Genomic DNA, 22,009 nt, shown 5'->3' with positions numbered 1-22,009 from the left:
CCGAATCTTTAAATTGCTTCGGTGTAAGTAATGGTCGATTCTCTGTGCCGTAGTAAGAAGATTGAAACTTTGCGTACATGTCGTATAAAGTTGCGTATCGATTATTCCCGAAATTAATATTTAAATTATCGTAAGGATAACGTTCCGTATTGAGAAAGACTCGAATATTTTTAATATCGCAGTGATCAAATTTGCTCATATCTTTACTAACTTGTCCATCCCGATCTGTTTGTAAACCTACGATAATATATCGGGGCGTTTCTAAACTAGTTGCTGTCTTTATCGCCCACGTATGTTTATTTTTTGTGGAAGAGCTGGGTATAGGTGCGTTTCACAACTTCTAAACGCTATCTGCGTTTCCGATTTCTTGTCAATGTATTTGGTCAAAGCTAATTCTTCGGCCAGCGCCGGAATAATGTGAGGTACTTTCCAATAGATTTTCTCGATGTCAACTTTGAGAGCTTCATCGGCAGCTGTAGATATTACGGCGTCATTATCTGTATTACCTCGGATTAGAACAAGTTCTTGTCGTATATTTAATATGACTTTTCTGTAGTCTTCCGCAAAGCCCAAGAGCATCTTTAATGGAATACAAACGTTAAAATGGCCCGTTGGACTGGTAACCGTACTATTAGCAGTAGGAAACCATCCGGAAATTTGACATCGCGTATTGTCGTTAGGGGTTAAAGAAACTAGAGCCTTCATTGTCGATGATAATCCGGCTTTAGTAAGGGAATCCACTACAATCCCGTTTATTTCATAACGAATTTCACTAAACAAGAATGCTACACCGTTATTTACAAATCTTGCGGTAAGTGACGCCGTCCCATCTTCTCGCAGTAATTTTCCCTCAATGTAGAGATGACTTTCCGAAGGAAGAGTGCACATATCTTCTTGTATTGGAATTCTAATTTCGTCATTATTTCCAAATCTCGTAGTGTACGGTTGGTGAGTATGATATTGATAATTTATTATGCTGTTATCTACAAGCACTTTCTCATTTACGTCCAATATATTCATTGTAAAGTAGTAAAGCCGAGAGATTTTAGAAAAGCTTTGTTAACAGCTGTGAGTGGTTTGACTGTTGCACCCTTACTAATCTTCGACCGAACAACTTGAGCCTTTTTATTGTGATCGTGCTTGCACCCACATTGATTATATCGTTTAACCATGATTCGCCTTTTTAAGGTGTAACCCTATCGTAATCACTTCTCCGTTAAAATTGACAATGTCGCCGTCTTGATCAAGTATTTTAAGGGTTATACTGGTAACCGAAGAAACATTAATAGGTAAATAAATTACAGTAAGAGGTCGTTCGATTATTTTGTACCCCGCTGGCACACTTGGAAAGAACTGGTGAATTGTATGGGCTGGTACGCCATTTTTAAAGTTTCCAGTGGTGATACTACACTCCACTAACAAAGAATTAACTTTTAAGATGTTGATGGTATTACTGGAAGTATGAGTTTCTTCTGCACTGAGAGTTTTTTTCTCGAACCCTAACAGTTCTCCTATCGAGTTTTCTATAGTAAAATCTATGGGCCGGTTCGCTTTAATAACCGACTGCATAGTGTTATTGTTAGCTTGAAGTTCGACATAATCTCCAGATGTCCTGTTTAATTGGGCATTTATGTAGTTATTTATGTCGGATATCTCGTAACATCCTGGCGGTATTGTGATCATCTGATTACCATATTTGAATTTATTATTTGTTGGTGTAACGTTGTGTATACTATTATAGGTTTCAAAGTTTGTTAGCCCCATTACATAATCCTCATCATTGAGTAAAAGCGGCGGTCGAAAGAAGGCTTTTAAAATAGATGTCGTACCAGTAAATGTCAATGTATAAGACATTGTCGTTTGACAATAATAATGTAACTAACGCAATCAGTGTGTGTTATTGTATAAAAATCGTAGCACTAAATGTCCACAATTAAAAGAATTAGGAAGTTGTATGTGATCGTAATTGTATTTAATAATGTTCCTGCTACCATCGCTTCGAAAATAGCGCACTAGCTCGGGGGGTGGTTTTACCCGTCCTATGCTATCAAAATAGGAAATACGTGTGCCAAGCTTAACATACGCTGTCCAATGTGTACCGTCGTTATTTTCATCGTCTAGGTTTACGATACCGCATTCGTTCCGATTTATTTTCTTCGGTAAGGTATTCCGCATAAAAATACCTCTAAAATGTTGTATTCCTAAATTGTTGACATATTTCGACAAATCCAAGTCTGTTAACGGACGGCGGGGTAGCTTCACTGGAAGTTTTTTTGATAGGGGTTTAAATAAAGGCCTAACCCTGTCTTGTACGGTTTTAAGTATAAACCTTTTCCTATCGCGGCGGCCTCCATCACTTCATTATGACGTTTGCTCTCCTCCAATTGTTTGGCGGCATTCCTCGCGCCATTTACTGCTCTAGCAATAGCAGCCGCTCCTCCTCCTAACGAACCTGCCGCTCCCAGTGCAGCAAACAATGGAATTAACGGTATGAATCCGCCAGTCTTAGGTATGGGTAAAATGCGCTGTTTTGGCGGTTTGACCTTTTTCTTCTTTAACGCGTTAAATGCTCGTCGAACAGTTGTATTCAGATCATAGTGAACGTTACCACCAGTATACTTTCTAGCTAGTTGAACGCCTTTGTTAAACGAAATTGATGCTGTGTTTCTTCTTCTTTTTTTGATGGTACGTCGTCGCGTACCCATACCCAACGTTCTTTTACCTTTCATAATGCCTGCAACGGTAAGGGCGGCTGCTTTTTCGCCAAAAGTGGCGTTTCTCGAACGAAACCTCTCCCACGCAGCTTTTTGTAAATTTTTATCGGCCTCGTGGCGGTCACTGATATTGCTAGACCTTGAATATGCTATATCGTGATCTCTGCACGCTTCGTCTAACGGATTTATACCTCGATCACCGCGAGCCAATCGCTTGCTTAGACGAGTGCCAGGACCGCAAAATTGGTATCCGGGCAGATGCAATTCAACTGGCAGGTTATTTATTAAATTGTTAATAAGACCTTTCCCCGTTTTAGACGTTATTCTTCTTTTCTTAACGTTAGAGTGAAAGTTCATGCTCGCTGGTTGACAGGCAACTACTGAGCTCCTAAGCATATACGGACTTATATAGTAGGTTTCAGTGTTTTATACACTTCCAGTAGAGCAATGGCCTCCATACGCTTCAAACCGCAAGAAACGGCACTACCTATAAAAAATTACGACGCGTGTTCGAGAGATAAACGAGTTTCAAAACACAGTAGCCTGTTACAGGGTGGTTGCAAACGTGGCATCATTGTAGGTAGATCAGGTTGTGGTAAAACGAATGTTATGATTGCATTATTAGAACAATCCAACGGTTTACGCTTTGAAAATGTATACGTGTATTGTAAATCGCTGCCGCAACCGAAATACCAATATCTGCGTCAGTTGTTGTCCCCAATTAAGGAAATTGGGAATTTTGAATATACTGACAGTGCAGACATCGTCCCACCTAACCTCGCACGTAGCAACTCGGTAATGATTTTCGATGACGTTGCTTGCCATAAGCAAAACGAGATCAGAGAACATTTTTGTTTTGGTAGACATAAAAATAACGATTGTTTTTATTTATGTCAAACGTATTCGGCAATCCCCAAGCAGTTAATTCGAGACAATGCTAATTTAATTGTGTTGTTTCAACAGGATCAAACTAATTTAAAACACGTGCACGAAGATCACGTGAATGTCGATATGCCATTTGATCGCTTTAAGGAAATGTGCGTGAGGTGCTGGAATGATAAATATGGATTCTTAGTTATCGATAAAGAAAGTGACATGAACTCGGGTCGATATAGGAAAGGTTTTGATTGTTACATTTTAATATAAATATCGATGTTTCATATGGAAAAAATGCAGTCAATATGAAACAGCGTTTAATAGAAGTCCTCCTTGATGCCAGAAAATCTGTTAAACATAAATACATATCCTTAAAGCGTGATTTTGCGCTGGCAGAACGTAAATCCGAGCAACATCTTAAACCCATTACACAACCGCTGAAGCAACTGCTTACTAAAGCTACACCTCAGAATTTTAAACGTGAAAATATTAAACATGATAGTGCCGACGTGACCTCATCTACAGAGACCCTACTTCGGACCCCTCTAAAAGCGTCTACTGCTCAACGAATCCCTAAAACCCTTTTTTCGGAACACGAGGAACAACCGAGCTTTTTAGACACGAGCGTGATTGCCGACACCACTCGCGATGATGAAACGCCAACTCTAGATGAATTAAGAGCTGAGCTCTCGCGGGCTGGCGACCATCCATCTTTTACGGAATTCTTAGATCAATACGATGGATTGGCGAAGATTTATGTGGAGCAGATGTTCAGATCTACAGAGAATGAATTTGATCATCGATATGGTGTACGATACATCCCGGAAGCCAATAAATTCTACGTTGGAGATTCCGAGTTGGACTTTGACAAACAAGATTTGGTTCTCAAACTTCCTACAGGAGACACAGTAGCATATAACGGAACTCCTGGTCTATACGAGCTACTGTTTAAGAGGCAACCTCTTGGGTACAAAACCGCAGATGAGAATAACTATCGTGACATATTGCTCCGCACTAATGCAATACGACGTCATTACAATCCAAATGAACAAATTCAAGGCACCGGAAAAAAGTACAGCAGCATCATTAAACCACTTTTTAGTACCCGTGTATCAGTTCCCAGAATTCAAACTTCCTCTGTTAGCACAAGGAAAGGGAAAGGTATTCAAATGTTACAATTAAACAACAAGCGAATAGAATTTATGCCCTGGAGCAACCCCAACAAATTAGTTAACTGGCTGCGGGTTTTATTGGGATCTCAATCCGCAGGGAACACGAACAATCACAATGAAATCATATACATCATAGATGAATTGCGGAATGCTGAAATAATAAAGTAATTTAGTTGGTAATGTGTTCTTAATAAATAAATAGTGAGATTGTATCTTTAATCGATCAGTCTGAAGCAAAGATGAGTATTGACAAGTTCGGTAAACACATTCTAAATCAATCAAAAGCTGAAGAGGTGTCTTCTTATACGTATGAGTCATACTTGTATCTGTTGGGAACGCACGCCGAGAATACGCCGTTCATACGTTGGCACACCTCGAGTAGAACACCACAAGCGTTTGCATTTCCTCTAACGGAATGTGTTGTAATTAAGAGTTCCTGGTCACCGCGCCACGGAACTACTATTATTATAAACGAACGTTTGTACAATACTCCGTTGAAGTTAATAGGGATAACACTACGTAAAGGTGACATCATCAAAGCCAAATGTCCGAAGTATAATGCAGGGCAGTTATTTTGCTTGGAACTACTATTACAATCACGTCTCAGGAAATGAGTAAAGTACAGCTAGTGGAAGAATTACATAAACCTGCAAGAAGGAACTTTCCTAGGCGGCACGTAATTATTAAAGGACTAAATGACCTATTCCAAGCCGATTTGGTGGAAATGATACCTTATGCACCTTTGAACAAAGGTTTCCGTTACATTTTGGTGGTTATAAACACATTTTCTAAATTTGTTTGGGCGTACCCTATAAAACGAAAAAATGGAAAACTGGTGGCAGATGTTATGAATAAACTTTTATCGGGACTTAAAACGACCCCGAAGCATTTACAAACAGATATGGGAAAGGAATTTTATAACAAGGATTTTGGAGATGTAATGAAGAAATTCAATGTCAATCATTATAGTAGCTATTCTACCCTAAAAAGCTCTATTGTTGAGCGCGTTAACAGAACGCTTAAGTCAATTATGTTCAAGAAATTCAGCTTACAGGGTTCCTACAAATGGCTATCACTTTTACCTCAAATAGTTGACAAATACAATTCAACTAAACATCGAACTACGGGATATAAACCTATCGATGTTAACGAGAAGAACGCCTCAAGTATTTTGAAGAGAGTTTACAGTCATATAAATGTGATTAACCCAAAACCACCTAAATTTAAAGTGGACGATTCTGTGAGAATTAGTAAATACAGAACCGTTTTCGCAAAAGGTTACACGCCAAATTGGACTTACGAGACATTCACAGTTGCTAAAGTGAAACGTTCAAATCCTACGACATATATACTAAAAGATAGTACAAATCAAGAAATAAAAGGAAGATTTTACGAACAAGAATTACAAAAAGCGCAGTTCCCCGACATCCACTTGGTTGAGCGAGTAATTCGAAGAAAGGGCCAGAAATCCTTAGTGAAGTGGTTAGGATTTGACAGTTCTCACAATTCTTGGGTATTAAATAAAGATATTCTATAAATTTTGGCATTTCAAAGCTGTACATCAAGTAAGATGTGTTTAGAAGACGGCGCAGCTGATTATACCAACTTTGAAGATCGACTCCTATCATTTCATTCATGGGTAGGAGTTCCATCGGCCGTTGAACTTGCTAATGCTGGATTTTTCTACACGCATAGCGGCGATACGGTGGAATGCTTTTATTGTAAAGTGCGCATTAATAAGTGGGAGGCCTCCGATGTACCCTTAGCTGAGCACCTTCGTTGGTCGTCACGTTGCAGATATGCAAGATTATTAAATCGTATGGCCTGCTTGAAGATTAATGAAACAGAGAAGACCTACTGCGTTTGTGGTTGTAGTCCGGGCGCTCATCTTATTTAATAAAACAATGCGATTTATTTTTTTATTGTAATTATGGCACATGGTATTGTAAACATTTTAAATAAACATTTTAAATAACTTAGCTTGTTATTGATGATTACAAAGAATTAAGAAAATCTTCCAAATTTTGAATTGCGTTAATATCGCGATGTCCCCATGCCAATGTTCTGCAGGTGCCAGGGATAATGTATCTTTTGTCGTCCGTTGATGATAAGGCTATTTTGTTTGTCATTTCTGTGTACATGGTGTGCAAGTGAGATCGAAAACCGCTCATCTGCTTCATAATCACGCCACCTTCTTCGACTACTTTCTTATAATCTTCCTCTTTTAAGCCGTTCTTTATTACATACTTTTTTACCCCTTTAGCTTTCTTATCTACACGATCACCTACATTGACACAGTATGACTTTGCACCTGCACCGTAAAAACTAGCGATGGGGACACCGCAATATTCATCTTTCATCTTCCCCACAACTGAAATGTTGCGTGGAATACCGTGTACATTATCAAGGGGAAATTTAGATGTGTCATATCTATCCAAATATAATTTCATGTCATCATAGAAATTATTAGTAAAAATCTCCAATATAAGGGAATCGGTGTCTGTATACAACAAAGATACTTTATCTTGATATAATGGTTTTAGAAAATCGTAAAAGAACTCGTACATAACTGTTTTGGATAAATCTAAAATTGAAAAACCAACATACACCGGTTTGTTGTACTTTACGGATACTTTGGACATTTCAATTGCCACGAGATTTTCAGAGAACACCGATAAATTTTTAAAATTTGGTTTAGATATGTGCCCCTCAGCTCCAGGCTTCTTACCGATCCTCTCCCAGTGACTTACAAGTGCAACGTTAACTCGTTTGTCAACGTTTTCCATAGTTTTACCATAAATGCTGTTATTCATAGTTTTTATAGTGTCACGGCCCGATTCGCTAGTTTCACGATTACGCAGTTCCGTATTTAGATCAATATATGATTTTAACCAAGGCGATTGCATAAATTTAACCCCGCGATGAATATTTTTTAAAATTAATCCGTGTTGCAGGCATTGTCTTAGCATTCTATAATGTAAAACGTATTTTTCCTTATGATTTAAATTTGGAATTAGTTTCTTATACTTTGACCTTGAATTTGGCGGGGTTATAGATTCGGGGCAATAGGGCATGTCATTTTGCAAATTGTGGAGGGCCTCAGGGTACAGTAGATCAACTTCTAAGACATACCCGATCGGTGACTCATCTGATATTTCGAAAACATTAAAATTTTGAATTTCTTCGGGTGTGAGCCAAACAAAGTCACTTTGTGGGAGAAATTGTGTTTGGGAATGACCATAAAGATTGCATGCATCCAGATAAATAATAAATGAGCTTGGTTTGGAAGGATCGTAATTGGGAAGAAATTTATTGTTAGCGATTGCTTTGCGTTTGGTGCACGTACTGACGCCGCCTCGAATACCACGTTTAAAAAAATGAAGCATGTCAATATCTGTCAGTAATTCTAATTCCACATCCGTCTTTTTTAACATAGCGTCCCAGCTAAGGCTAGGACCGGTCAGATATTGGGCAGCGTCAATTTCGTACTCGCGTAAACACACGCCTCTGTAGTTTTCAAATATATCGGCCAATAAAAGCACGTCAGATTTTAAATAAATGTCCGAGTATTCGCCCAACGTCTGGCAATTAAATAAATTCCAAACTTCCTGAGCACGTCTGTATTCTTCATCGGTAATGTCCTGCTCGTGCAACATATCAAAGAAATCGCTTTTATTGGGGATCGTAGTTAGATTAAGCTTATCGTATGAGTCTACAAACGAATACGGAAAAACACCTTTTTGTCGAATTAATTCAAATTCACGTCCAGATCCAAAAAATTTTGTAATTTCAGTGCACTCGCTATCACTCAAATTTTTAGCAAGAACATTTAATGAACTGGCCAGAAAACGAAAACTATCGACGAAACGTATTCTCCATATTAGGTTTTTTGGAACTCCGTTCTCCACGATTTGATCTACTACAATATGCTTCGAAAAAGAAATGTATTTTTCCTTATTTCCGGCAATAACGTCTATATTTTCATTCTCTAAAGCCAGGGATTTAACGAAAAGATGGCTGTCGTACCCGGTCAAATTGTGGAAAAATACAGGGATAAAATTTGGATTTTGAAGCTGTAAATTACATATAGAATGACATAATCCGGCCCTGACGAAAGAAGTCTGATGGTCGTGGTCGATCACTTTTACATCTCCCTCAACAAAAGGTTTCTCACAAATCCCACAACTTGTGGCAAGATTAATTTGTCTCCGTTCCTCTTCTGTTAAAATTTGTAAAGGTTTACTTTGCTTAAAATGTTGATTGTATATGGTTAGAATATCATTCTGTAGCATATTTATAAACTGCACTGGGGCATTGGCACCTCGATAAATTTGAAACTTTGAAAATTTATCATCAAAAGAACATTTAATATAATACGCGAACGAATATGGTTCGTGCTCAAATGTTTTGGTAGTAAATTGAAGAAGAGGATTCGGTTGAGGTCCTTCTATGGGCTTAAGCAACGATTCGAAATCCGCATAGACAACAAACGGGTGTTTGACTTTATTTTGGTAATTATTAAATTTAAGTCGATTATCAAATGACGGCTGGCCCCACTTTGTCAAGATAGGTTCCTTTGTAGGCAAAAATGTACAAACATAATTACAATCGAATCTAGAATGACGCCACAGGTTTTCCTGACTTGTAAAATATTGCAAGCATCCGTCACATAGATAAATAGCCTCTTTGTGCTTGGACACTTGCATGGAAATTAATCGCGACATATTAGAAATGTAGCAGTAGTGACTGTTGCCATCTAAATTAGACAAGTATAAAAGATTTACATGCACGGCTTTCTTTTGTTTGGTATAATGTAAAGGACCTACTACTTTATATGTCATTTTACCTTGTTTCTGTGTGTCCTCCTCTAAACCGTAAACGTTAATGGACAAGGGATTCATTTCTTCAAATTTTGATATCGCATCTAATTTTACCGGGAACGTTATTCCTTCAAAATTGAACTTTTCTAAATAGTCCGGATACGAATCCGGTTCGCAGGGATGTCCAGTTGGAGTATAAATAGCTGCAACTAGCGCCCATCCAAAACATCCGAAATCCTCGTTCTTTACATTAATAATGGCTCTTTTGCGTGAGATAAATGCAGGGGTCGGTATGAATGAAGAAGCTCGTAGCGGGTTATATTTATTAATGTTGACTTCCATATATAACCAGTGCTGAAGAGCCCATCCTAGAACAAATAATTATGTAAACATGGCATAAACAATTGGATATTAATACCTGACTCGCGATGTTCAAATTCCGTTGCGTCAACTTCCAGTTTTTCGATGATATCCTTAAACCATTCACTTAAGTCGGAACTTATCGTCAATACTTGGTTACGAGTATTAAAAGACTTAACTTCTCCTCGATCCTTCGATTCCAAAATAAAATAACCAAACAGCTCGCAGTTCACCTTAACGCTACCCATGATATCAATTTGCTCACGAACTAATTTTTTTATTACGTCAGCCAACGATTCGACAAATTCCTTCAGATTAATGTATTGTGTATTCGCTGATATTCTGTAGCTCACAATGCGAGATTTGAAGGCTGACGTAATTACTTGAACCCCTTCAGTTGAAAACGCAAGGGAATTATTTTTATGTTTGACACTTCGCAAATGTCCAACATAATCTCGGCTTGAAACGTGCTCCGAACACACATCGCAAAATCTCTGGGTATCGTGTGTAACTTTGAGCTTCTTTGGAGATGGTTCTTGAGCTACGATTTAAACACTTTTTTTTTGCAAGAGTAATAAAAATTCCTTACCTCTACATGACTTTTTGAGATGGCGTCGAAGATTGCTATTAGTAGCGAATGATTTATTACATTTTTCACACATAAACATTTTTGATTCCTATAAAATTGAGTCACAAATGAAATAATTTCGCAACTTTCTCACCTTATAAACGAGCTTGATCTCCTTTTTTAAATAAGCAGTTGGCACACCGGCTTAATGATCCCCCAAAATCTGAACTCTTCAATATTTTTACTGGAAGCTCCTAGATAACAGTAAATGACAAAAAAAAAGTAACTCCACTCAATTACTTACCCTACGGATAACTGTTGGATGTCCGCTAATAACTTTGCCCTCCTTTCAATAAGGTGCTCCACTTGGCAATGGCACCACTGGAGATCGCAAAAATTGTTTTCCCGTTTAATAGATAAAATCTTAAAAAATCGAGAAAGTTGTTTTTCGGCGTCTATAAGTTGACGGTTAAGGCATTCAATGTCACCGAAGATTTCTTCAAGAAGCGAATAATCGAAATCTGGACAAATTAAATCTTTAAAAATATCTTCTATTAACTCGTTTTCTTGCACATCAGCTTCTTTCGCGGGCACGACTACAATGTTCTGCAATATTTTAATACGGGGCGAAGCACTCATGCTTACTGCAGCTGCTCGATATTTTTGCACTATATATGTGTGGGGTTTAAACTAATTGATCAAGGAGCATGATTGAGCATTTCCTCTCTACAAATTATCTACCAATATCTCAAACTATTTGAAGATATCGACTGCCCATTAAAATTTTTTTTCTTGGGATTCGTGCTCCTCCTAACGAATACACCTCTCCAAAAAGGTTTGGATTTCCCCATTCCATCGATATTCGCATATATAAGGTTCTTTCGTATAAATACAGCTTCTTCACTTAAATATTCATAGCGTGTTCGTTTAGCAAAACTTATGAAAATATTTTTACTTAAATGGAAACTCACACAAGTAAGTATAACTTAAATATTTAACCATCACTTACTTATTCTTTCAGATATCGAAATTTGGAACAATGCTCCATTCGAAATTTGGATAGATCGTCCGCTTTCAACCCCTAAAACGGTAATCGTGAGGGACGGAGAAACAGCTGTATTTGTCGTCACGGTACCTCCAACAGGTCCTTCGATAATGTCAAGTTTCGATTCGCTCACCTTTACTCTCAAAGAACAAGGAAACACCGTCGAATTATACTTTATTAATCGCTTTACGTAAAAAAGTTTTCACATATTCATAATTTTGTAAATGTACTTTCAATTAAAATTCTCCTTAAAACAATAAATGTAATATTAGTACGTTTAACCAATTTTTTTTGTAAACGAACACGCTATCAATAAATAAACTGTCCTATAGCTTTACTTATTTTTTCAATATATGGATTTTCCAAATGGAATCAATCACCTATTTAAAACCGGCTTCGATGCACTTTAATTAATAATAATATAAACTTTTCTTTCATTGGGCTTACTCCCCATTTTTACACATTGATTACCACCATATATATAGAGTAATACACATTTTATTTTCATTACACGTTACTTAATCTAACTACAAGTTTTACATTAAACGCTAACTACAAGATGCATTACATCGGTAAGTTAACAAAAAATACTAACTAACCTTAATGTTTTCTTTTAAGAATACCCGATAGATGATCAATTCCCATTCAAATTGACTGTGGATCGGCCTACGTCGCATATACCAACAACTATTCTCTTAACAAATTGGGGTTTACCATTGTTCAGTTTATTAATACGACCGGGCGTGCCGCCAATCCTGAGTTCATTTAGCGCGACGCGCTTTTCGTTTGTAGACACTAGAAGACAATTAAAATTATATTTGTATTAATACTTTACAAGAATTTTATTACCTACTCTTGAAATACCCCGCAACCTCATTCTAAATATACAGCAAGTACGAATCTAAAACTAGTACGTAAAATATACTTAAGAAGCAACGCTTATGAAGAAAGCGCGACAAATCTCACAAATTGATTCTATCTTACCTTGTAAAATACAAAATGTAGTAGTAACGAATTCCTTAAGCACAAACAAGAACGCGCATCTAAGCATTAACTAAAGCAAAATGTGCGCCTCTCACGAAGAGTTTACTACCTGCTAATCCCTTTTATACGTCGACGTCGAGTTCCAATACCCTAAACGACATGACCGATATCAATGACATTTACCTAACATCTATATCCCTGCGGTTTTGCCAGTAATTTAAGCAGATTACATTATAAGAAACACGTGCTAGATAGGTAATTACTTTTTATGTTTCCAAACGCATTAAAATTGTATATTTTATAAGATGGGCATTATAGTACACTTATCGCTTTAGATTTATTACCTAATATTATTTTTGTTTACAGTGTTCTAATTGATGCGTTTTCAATTAGCGTAGAGTTCCGGATTTATTATTAACAAATGTCATATAGCAGTAATTTTAATACTAAATCACTTCTAATACTTGTTTTTGTTAAAATAATAATAAATCCTTTTCGAAATGCGTTTGATTAAAAAAAGCACTTAGAGCGAGAACATTGTTGACTTTTTTTTAATGACTCCTTCATTGTACACACAAACTATGAACTGATTAATTACTCTTTTATAGAAGCACTTAAGTTGCGAGCAAATTAATATTACAAAATAGATTCTACTTTATGTCGTTTTACTTTTCATTTTGTTAATGCCCCGTTTAACGAATATGATCCCAATGGGTTGTAACTTGGCCATCGAGGATTCTCTGAGACCCCACTCGCATTTTAAAAGTAGGTCAGAGGATTCATTGAGTCCCCATTGATTCTACTTTATGTCGTTTTACTTTTCATTTTGTTAATGCTCCGTTTAACGAATATGACCCCAATGGGTTGTAACTAGGCCATCGAGGTCTGAGACCCCCTTTATCTAACGTCTATCACATTTATAGCACCTATGTAATTCAGTAAGTTTTTTAAAATAAACAAAATATATTTTTTTTACTTTATTTATTGTACAGTTCGGACATTTTGATATGATTACATAATATGGGTTCTAACACAGATTCCGTGTTTTCAATTCTACATTTAAAACGATGTCGATCTAAAGCAGCAGTTTGCCATTGGCCTTTCCTTGCTTCTGTGTAAGCAAAGGACCAAGCTCGTATTACATGAACTGTATTTTTTGTTTCGTCAAAGCTAACACGTTTCATTTTACAAAGTCTTTCAGACCCAATACGCACATTTGCGTTTTAAAACATTTATAACAACCGTCTCCATTAATAAACTTATAACATACACGTTGAGCAGTTTTGTATACCTTAGCTAGTCTTAAACGATACACTTTTCTAAATATGAAATATCTGTTATAGGCATCCCTTTCTAACTCTACAAAATTATCCAGCAAGCAACTAACATTCCTCTTGCTCTTCGTTATCTTCTTCTTCTCCTTCGTTTTCTGCTTCATTTTCCCCGTCACTGGACTCTGGATTATCCCAATGCTTCAATTCCCTTGCAGCACCATCCAATCCAGCTTTGCAAAGTTGGCGTCTCAGACAAGTTAAACAGTATTTACCGCTCAAGAATAAATTACACAACTTAATACCACGACTATATTTTTTAATAAACTCTTTACACTCTTCTTCAGTACAAAAACGGCCTAGTCCATACACGACTTCGTGTTCCGCATCCAACACTAAGGCTGACAGTTCTTGTACTAAACGTTCCACGCCCGTGTAAGCGTCAACGGCTTTGGGCCAATTTTCAGCAGCGTAACACATCCACATCTTGTTAATTACACAAAGATACTAAACTAATAATCCCACCGGAGCTAAACGGCTCATTTGAGACCCCATCCGTTAAGGAAGGATCATTTGAGACCCCAATGGGTTGTAACTAGGTCATCGAGGATTCTCTGAGAACCCACTCGCATTTTAAAAGTAGGTCAGAGGATTCTCTGAGACCCCACTCGCATTTTAAAAGTAGGTCAGAGGATTCATTGAGTCCCCATAGGATTCTGATCAGGATCTGCGCATCCCCTTCCATATAGAGCCCATATGCGCGGAACCCAAGGTCAAAGAGGATCTGCGCACCCCCATTCTTTCCCTACTNATTTAAATTGTTCTTAACACGAAACATATTGCGGATAGGAAATTAAATCTTTTAATGAAACCAACACAAAGAGCATACTTATAAGTTCTTTATTGTTTCAGTATCGTAATCGAAGACTTTGATTCGGCTAAAAACACGAGCAAAGATGACTGTTTAACGCAAGAAGCTCCCGTGTACCAAAGAACACAGAGGCCTTATACAAGGCAGACATCAGATGCGACAATTAGAAAAATATTGGTGAGTTTGAGTACCACCCGAAAGTCAGTTTCAATTAGGTCCATAGATCTTCAAATAATGTAGCAGATGAATTATTCTTATTCCTTTTGCATTGCAGGAAGAAGCGGAACATCGAAAACACGAATTTTGGAAGTTAATCGATGAACACTCGGCAGTTGTTGAAAACTTGAAGAAAATGGAGCTAGAAAATACCGGCCCGATATGTAAGGCAACGCCTGAAGCTGCATCGATACGTACTTAGAAGGTGCTTAGGATTTAAAAGTCATACTGTACATATTAATGTAGTAAGATTGCATTTAATTATTGAGATGTTGTACATATTTTTAAATGGTTCTAAACATCAACGAGATCTGGAAGTAAGTCTGGTCTCGCATTTGCCTTTTGAACTGTCGTAATGGGGTAATAACAAGCGCTTTTCCACATTTAGTGCGCACAAGAAAGTCAGTAGATTAATGAAAATATGTAAAAAAAGAGAAATGCTCAAAGCATTTTGTAAGACTGCAATTCATAGTTTAAGTAAATTATTATCTTAGTTTAGTGTAAAACATAGTCAGACCTAATAAACCTATCTTCCTAATATCATGTATTTATGAATTTTGTATGCTAATTAAATTATCTAGACGTCTTCTGTTCTTTACGAATGAAATTCCTTGGATAATAAGAAGTTTACGTGCAATATAGAAGTGTTATATTCTAGGGCTAATATAATTACGTTCGGCGAGCACGAAAACCTAGGAAGAGACAACCCATTATGTCCGTGCTAAAAAAGATTACCCTATGTTAATTTTCGTGGAAGCTCAGGTTTTTGGTAAAATAAATCTAGAATTGCCCACCAGTAGATGCTATAGTCCCAATGATATATAACTCCGAGCCTCTTGTTACTTTTCTTAAGATACACTAGACTAGAAGACCCAAGCTTTGTTACCCCCTTACGTACCCCACGAGGGCTTAATTGGCCCTATATGCATTTCAAATGATTTTTGTGTTTCCGGTCGTATTTTTAGATGGTTTATCTTTATATACAGGCCTGCTCAACCCTATGCCCGGGGACCAAGACGTGGCGAATTTGAAATGGCCCGGATCTTTTAAAATCACCGACAAGTTCTGCTTGCTGCGGAAAGTAAGTAGGTACCTCGACCACGGTCACCTAATCGCCTCCCCGCCCTCACAGTGCGTGCTTGTCCTGTGACGCCGAGGAAGCCTATTGAATAGAGATTTCATTTTTTATTGCACAAGTCCTAAGACTAAAGGGTGTTTTTTAGACGTTTGTTTTTCGAATTGACGATACTGTTTCTAGTAAGAAACAATTTGAAAGCTGACTGATTTGTGCTCATCAGTAAGGTTTGCCATTTCAACATCAATAGACTTACACCAGAACAACGCATGCAAAATTCGGTGAATGGGCCGGAGACAAGGTTGCTCTTGACAAAATTGACAGAATAGAAGTGAAGAAAATCCAGAAACCATTGTTAAATCCACAAAAAATATCTGTTTCGTGTGATTTATAGGCTGTGGGAATCATTGGTTCATATTTCGGCGAAGATATTCTTGGCCAGAACGTGAAAGTCAATGGAGACCGCTATATAGATCCATTATTACTACCTTTTTCGTGCCACAATTGAATGGCGTTAATGTGGAAGAGTTTTGGTTTCAACAAGACGGCTCAACATGCCCCACCGCGTTCGAAACATTCAATTCATTGGAGGAAACGTTCGATGCGCAATGGATCTGTGAATTGGCCTCTGCGATCTTGTGATATCACACCTATGGGTTATTTTCTGTGGGGATATGTGAAGTATCGCGAGCCTACGCCGATAAACCACTACTTGTGTAGTTTCCAGGAAGGTTAATCTTTTAGGGCAAGTAAAACAGAGACAAAAGGTTAAGCTACTCCCTATTTTGTACAAAGTAAATAAGTATTGTATGCAATTTATTACAAAATGTGCCGTTGGCGGACGGTTGGTCACTAATAGAAGAAAACAGCGTGATGCACCAAATTTGTGGCTGCGGCGGGGATATTCTTGCCACCCTCGTTAACGACAAACTTTTCTTTTGAGACGCGTGGATACTCTTGCCACCCTCACGAAAGCAGGACAATAGACGGTTTCTTTCTTTTTTCTTAACCAGCCTGGAGAAGACGACGCAGCGATGTCTTGATGCAGAAAGAGAGCGTGGAAGTTGTCTCCATACTTTTAAATTACGTTTGCGCGCGGTGCGTTCATGGTAAATACGTCAACCGTATTCGTGTTTGATGTTGTCGTACTGGAAATTTCCAAAAATCTTTAAAAAAACGTAGGCATTTTATTTGAAAAACAAAAGTTTCATCGATTTCCGGTTTAACAGGAAGTGATACGGAAAGTTTCAATATGCGATCGGATAGATGGTGATATCACATACAATAGTATATTGAAAGACAAGTGTTACAATGCGACCTATTGTAATACGACTATCTTGCGGCACGAGTGGCGACGCGAAGCGTAGCCACGAGTGTCCGCAAGATAGGAGTATTACAATAAAGTATTGTAACACGCGTTTTTCATACTATTTTTTCTATTTCGGTGCTTTAATTTAATTAAAAAAATCATTATCAGAAACTATAGGGAACATTAGAACTAACATGTTTTATGTTGGGAACACTTTTTATGCCATTAAGTTTTAGGTTGGCAGCGTAGTAAGACTGACATTTTGAAGTTCAAACATGGAAGTACCCAACGAAGTACCTACTTGTACTAACTAGTAACTGCCAACTTAAGAGATGAGTTACCAAAAAAAACGACTATAATCACTGTCTTTGTACAGCTGTTTTAGGCCGAAAACAGTTGCACAAAATCATCATTGTGACACCGAAATAGAAAAAATTATATTTGACCATATTTTCGAATCTCCCCCAATAAAAGAGATATTGAGGTGACTCTCTATATCTTGAACACACTTTACATGAGAAATCGTAACTATAAAAGAACAATATTTATGGAAAGTTAGACAAAATGAAAAACGATGCGTCAGTAATGAGGCAAAAGTAAATTTCATTTAATTAATCTAGTGCCAAATAAGAAAAAGTGATAAAGCCATAAATTTAATTCTTAAATGTGGTCAATTGACGCCTCCTGGGGCTTCTAGTGTTAAAATACTTGGTGGACGAAATGTCTTTAGTTGCGAAAAAAAAACTACCTATAGACGAGGGAGTAGCAAATTTAAATCCAATGTGGCAGAAATCGATTCAGCCGTTTAGCCAGAAATGAGAGTACAGACCGACCGACAGACGGACATATTCGAAATTTTGTTTGATTCGGATTCCTGGTGCTTCAAAACGTGCATTTTCGTAGTAAAAAAAGTGGAGGGGGGGAGGGCGAACATAAAATGGGGTAGTGACAGATATGGGGGCACTGTAATTATGGGTACGTCAATTTCAGGATAAACTAAAGTCGTCACTACTTGGATCGTGTATGGTTAGTTGCCTATAATCCTGTAGTGTTGAACAAAAAACCAAATTTATTAGGAAACTCGTCACTTTTCAAATGACGACATACAAACCTCGCATTAAGTTAAAATGGGACCAGTAATATTACAAGCATTAAAGCATAAACAATCTATATCACCTGTGGAAGTCTAAAAGCACTAATACGTCAAAAATATCGGTTCATTATTAATTATTTTTGCAATTGTATTGTATTAAGAGAAGATAAATTGACAAGAGTTTTCCTCTTACAAAGAAAACACATTATTGTGTTGCGTAATTGCGTCTATATTTTCTCCATTTGGGACGCATTTTTTTGTGAATTTAATTACCTTTTCTTATCTTTAGTCTCAAGCGACTAAACAGATTTGGAGGATTTTATTTTTCTTTGGAATAGTTAACATCTCTGCAAAGTGTAAATTTGAGCAAAGGTCAAAGGTTTCAAAAAATATTTGCTCATTGACAAAACCTATGTCAGCGTTTTGAGCCAATGCCCATACTTAAAATCATCTTCACAGGAATGCATACTAACATTTTCCAGATTGCGGCAGATTGACTTTGAGGTAAATGGAACACTTTTAACCACTAGTAAAAATAAAAATTGAAATTTGCTACACATGTGCAATTTGATATATACTGTTTAAGAATATTCATAAAAATTTGGGCTGCTATTTACAATTTGCTGTGGCTAGCACAGACACACCTGTGCATGCGCGTTCTGCCTAAAAGCTTTCCAGCTCTTTTTTTATGTCAATATGTGTATCAAATTTGGTTTCAATCGGCTCAGACATTTAGCCGAAAATTAGAGTACAGACGGATCGACAGACAGACCGACATTATCGAAATTTTTAGGTGCGTGAAGTACTATACTACTATAACAGAAAATTGATCGTGATCACTGGGACGCCATCTGGATTCAATTAAACACAAATTGATCATTTACACACGAAACAAATTTATTCAACAATAATCAACTAACTATGCTAAAAAAAAAGGCACTCAAGGCCTGAAAACAATGTACTCTGCACATGTGATCGACCACTTGACTAACCAAAAGGCCTCTCTTACGCGTACAATGCCTGGATCGACAAAAGTACTCACAATACACTGAATATGTGACAAACATTCGACCTATTCACTGTTCTAACGAATATTTCCCTCATATGTCATAAATGCCATATGAGGTGTGCAATTATCGCTCAATTACAGCGATAATTACACTCAACTGTCACATGACTGACGCGGCCAAATCAAAACTGTCCATTTTGAAAAAACTGCCCAATCAGGATCTCATTTTCTGATAATTTCTCTAGGGATGGTTATCGCGATAATCGCCCTAGGGAAGATTATTGGTGACGTCCCGCATACGACGCGTCATAATGAAAACTCAAAAATAATCGTAGCTGGAGAAAGAAACAACAGAATAAGCAATTATTTCTTTTCTTGAAGAGTTGAAACTCTAAATTATACAAGCTTTGAAAAATCAAAATTGATTGCTATGAAAGGTACAATTATAAAAATTCATAATTCTAGGTTTTTTTGCGCTAACGTCACACTCTTTTTCAAGATTTGTTGAGGAGCTCGATGAGCTGGAACTTGTAATTAAAGTTGAAGAATAAGTGGACGATGATGCTTCATTCCTCATTTTTCCTATTATTTTAGCATGATGACATGAATCCAGCTGGAGGTAGGGCTTAATGGAAGCTGTGCTCGCATGTCCAGTAATCTTTATTAACTGCTCTTCGCCAACACCCCCTCTTGCCAAATGGGAGACTGCTGAGGATCTCAAAGAGTGATTGGTGATTTTCGTTATTGTTGTATCAACGCCGATTTGTTTCGCATCAGATTTCGTCCATTTCCCTATTTGATTTTTTCCAACAGGAGAACTTTTGTACCAGCCAACGGAAGAAGGATCCTTCCATAGTGGGTTGGGAGTCAGGAACAGCCTGTTTGTAGTAACATTTGGTCCTATCTTACTCAGGAGCTTCTTGAATAACCTGAATTATTCAGATGATACTAAATAAACTTGTAATTTTACAAAATAACAATTGATACCTCACAGGACAAAATTCCGACTTCTCCCTGTTAGCTACCAGCCATTTGCTGTCTGCTAGTTTCCGACCTCCACCTTGTGCAGTCTTACTAAATACTGGGTTGTATTCTATTCTTCCGGACCAGACGCCGGAATTGCTTACCTCGTCCTGGAAAAAATTCACCTCAGCAACTGCGGCTTCCCCTCCTCGCCAAGCCAGTTCATAGCTAGCAATGTAGTAGAATTTTCGTTCCAAACCGTCAGGTGTATCCTCGTCGAGCTTTGAAACAATATCTTTATATTCCGCATCACTCAGGGCAGATGAGCTGCACTTCCGTTTTTCAGGCAGCTTCTGCAGTTCACGTCTTTTGGCGTCTCGGGCGGCGCGACTTTGTTTAAACTCCACGTCAGAAAATGGATCAAACCTTACACCGAATTCTTGAAAATACAATTTTTGAAGCTGCTTGGCGGTCACGTTCCACATTGTTTTTATCACCGATTCCTTATAGTCTTCTCCATTCTTCTGTTTCATGTTGTACCCCCAATCCTTCATAATTAGGGCAAGTTTTGTGGTGGGCGTCGTTCTTGTTAATTCGTAACCTCGTTGTCCGCAAAATTCATGAAACTGCTTCCATACGTAACCATTCGATCTCTTAGTATTTATTGGCGTCACTTGATCGATAGCCACGTTAATAGTAGCTTTGGAAGCCTCACCGAATCGCGTAGTGCTCATATTTGTCCAGCAGAAAGCAGGATTCGCGCAGAATATTAGGTGTATTACTATAAATAACCGACGCACTGGTCAAATTTGAGATTTGTTGGTATAAATTGTTTTAGTTGCTATAGAAATGCTGAATAGAACAAGCAACTAGAATTTCACGGTAATATTCACCCGATTTTTAATCACAATCTCTACGGTGTTTCGTGAAATTATCTGCAGAATATAAGCGCGGGCGACACGCTTACGGATAATTTTGCCCTTGCGAAGAATCCTCGTACTGGTTGCCCTTAGAAAACTAGTTTTCAGTGCAACCAGCACTCGTGATTCCTCGCGTGGGCAAAATTATCGGTAAGCATGTGTCGCCCTTGTTATATTACTATTGATAATTGCACTGTAGAAAGCGAAAGAGCCCTGCGATAATTGCACTGTCCATATCCATGGCAACTGGCAACTCCTTTGGACAATTTCACGATACACCGACAATTTATAAGTAGGTAACGTCAGTTTGACAAGTAATGCTTGTTCGGGAAATATTCATATATAATACCATAAGTAGTCGAAGTATTGTCGAATATTTTTGAGGTGCTGTCACGAATGCTAGTTAAAAAGCGTAACTAGCATGAGTGGAGCAGCAGCTCAAAAATAATCTACAAATACTTCGACTACGAATGGTATTCGGAGGACTATTCAATGAATCAAAAGAAAAATTAAGCATAATTACCCACGCGAATGTATTTCCATGACAACAATAAACGTCAAAATAAATTACGGAAGTTGCTTTTCATTTTGCTATCGATTCTATTCGAACTTTTGTGCTCCAAGCTAATTCGTTATGAGTGATTAAATTAAAAGATGTGGTGATAAGTGGGTTGTCGAAATTGATTAACAAACTAAGAAGAATGTTCCGGTTAATACGACAAAATTTCGCGACATTTCACTGG

At 37.6% G+C, this 22,009-nt stretch overlaps 3 protein-coding genes and 2 long non-coding RNA genes across 7 annotated transcripts; 2 read left to right on the top strand and 3 right to left on the bottom strand.

Moving 5' to 3' along the window:
• The first annotated feature begins 3,895 nt into the window (after positions 1-3,895).
• Positions 3,896-4,969, top strand: LOC116182740. The gene has a single exon (XM_031503283.1). It carries the CDS (start codon positions 3,896-3,898, stop codon positions 4,928-4,930), a length of 1,035 nt encoding a protein of 344 aa, XP_031359143.1. The 3' UTR covers positions 4,931-4,969.
• A 1,707-nt stretch (positions 4,970-6,676) lies between these two features.
• LOC116182741 lies at positions 6,677-11,026 on the bottom strand. 3 transcript variants are annotated; one of them, XM_031503285.1, is made up of 5 exons: positions 10,815-11,026; positions 10,665-10,764; positions 10,532-10,619; positions 10,001-10,483; positions 6,677-9,950 (listed from the first exon to the last, which is right to left on the bottom strand). In XM_031503285.1, the coding sequence occupies exons 3-5, from the start codon at positions 10,608-10,610 to the stop codon at positions 6,757-6,759; spliced, it is 3,756 nt and encodes a 1,251-aa protein (XP_031359145.1). In that variant the 5' UTR covers positions 10,611-10,619; positions 10,665-10,764; positions 10,815-11,026; the 3' UTR covers positions 6,677-6,756. The 3 variants fall into 3 exon arrangements, with proteins under 3 accessions (XP_031359145.1, XP_031359146.1, XP_031359147.1); XM_031503286.1 differs by having other exon boundaries at positions 10,665-11,026; XM_031503287.1 differs by having other exon boundaries at positions 10,532-10,764.
• A 1,009-nt stretch (positions 11,027-12,035) lies between these two features.
• LOC116182742 lies at positions 12,036-12,846 on the bottom strand. Its single transcript, XR_004147603.1, has 3 exons — positions 12,540-12,846; positions 12,405-12,456; positions 12,036-12,350 (listed from the first exon to the last, which is right to left on the bottom strand). It is a non-coding gene; the product is annotated as an uncharacterized LOC116182742 (long non-coding RNA).
• Positions 12,847-14,647: 1,801 nt separating this feature from the next.
• On the top strand, positions 14,648-15,026 carry LOC116182743. The gene is made up of 2 exons (XR_004147604.1): positions 14,648-14,858; positions 14,956-15,026. It is a non-coding gene; the product is annotated as an uncharacterized LOC116182743 (long non-coding RNA).
• A 4,772-nt stretch (positions 15,027-19,798) lies between these two features.
• LOC116182739 lies at positions 19,799-21,538 on the bottom strand. Its single transcript, XM_031503282.1, has 2 exons — positions 20,371-21,538; positions 19,799-20,312 (listed from the first exon to the last, which is right to left on the bottom strand). Exons 1-2 carry the CDS (start codon positions 21,078-21,080, stop codon positions 19,799-19,801), a joined length of 1,224 nt encoding a protein of 407 aa, XP_031359142.1. The 5' UTR covers positions 21,081-21,538.
• Between the last annotated feature and the right edge of the window lie 471 nt (positions 21,539-22,009).

This window comes from Photinus pyralis, unplaced genomic scaffold, assembly GCF_008802855.1.
Source record: "Photinus pyralis isolate 1611_PpyrPB1 unplaced genomic scaffold, Ppyr1.3 Ppyr1.4_unclustered_Scaffold7315, whole genome shotgun sequence".
NCBI lineage: Eukaryota > Metazoa > Arthropoda > Insecta > Coleoptera > Lampyridae > Photinus > Photinus pyralis.
This window is presented reverse-complemented; position numbering and strand designations above follow the sequence as displayed.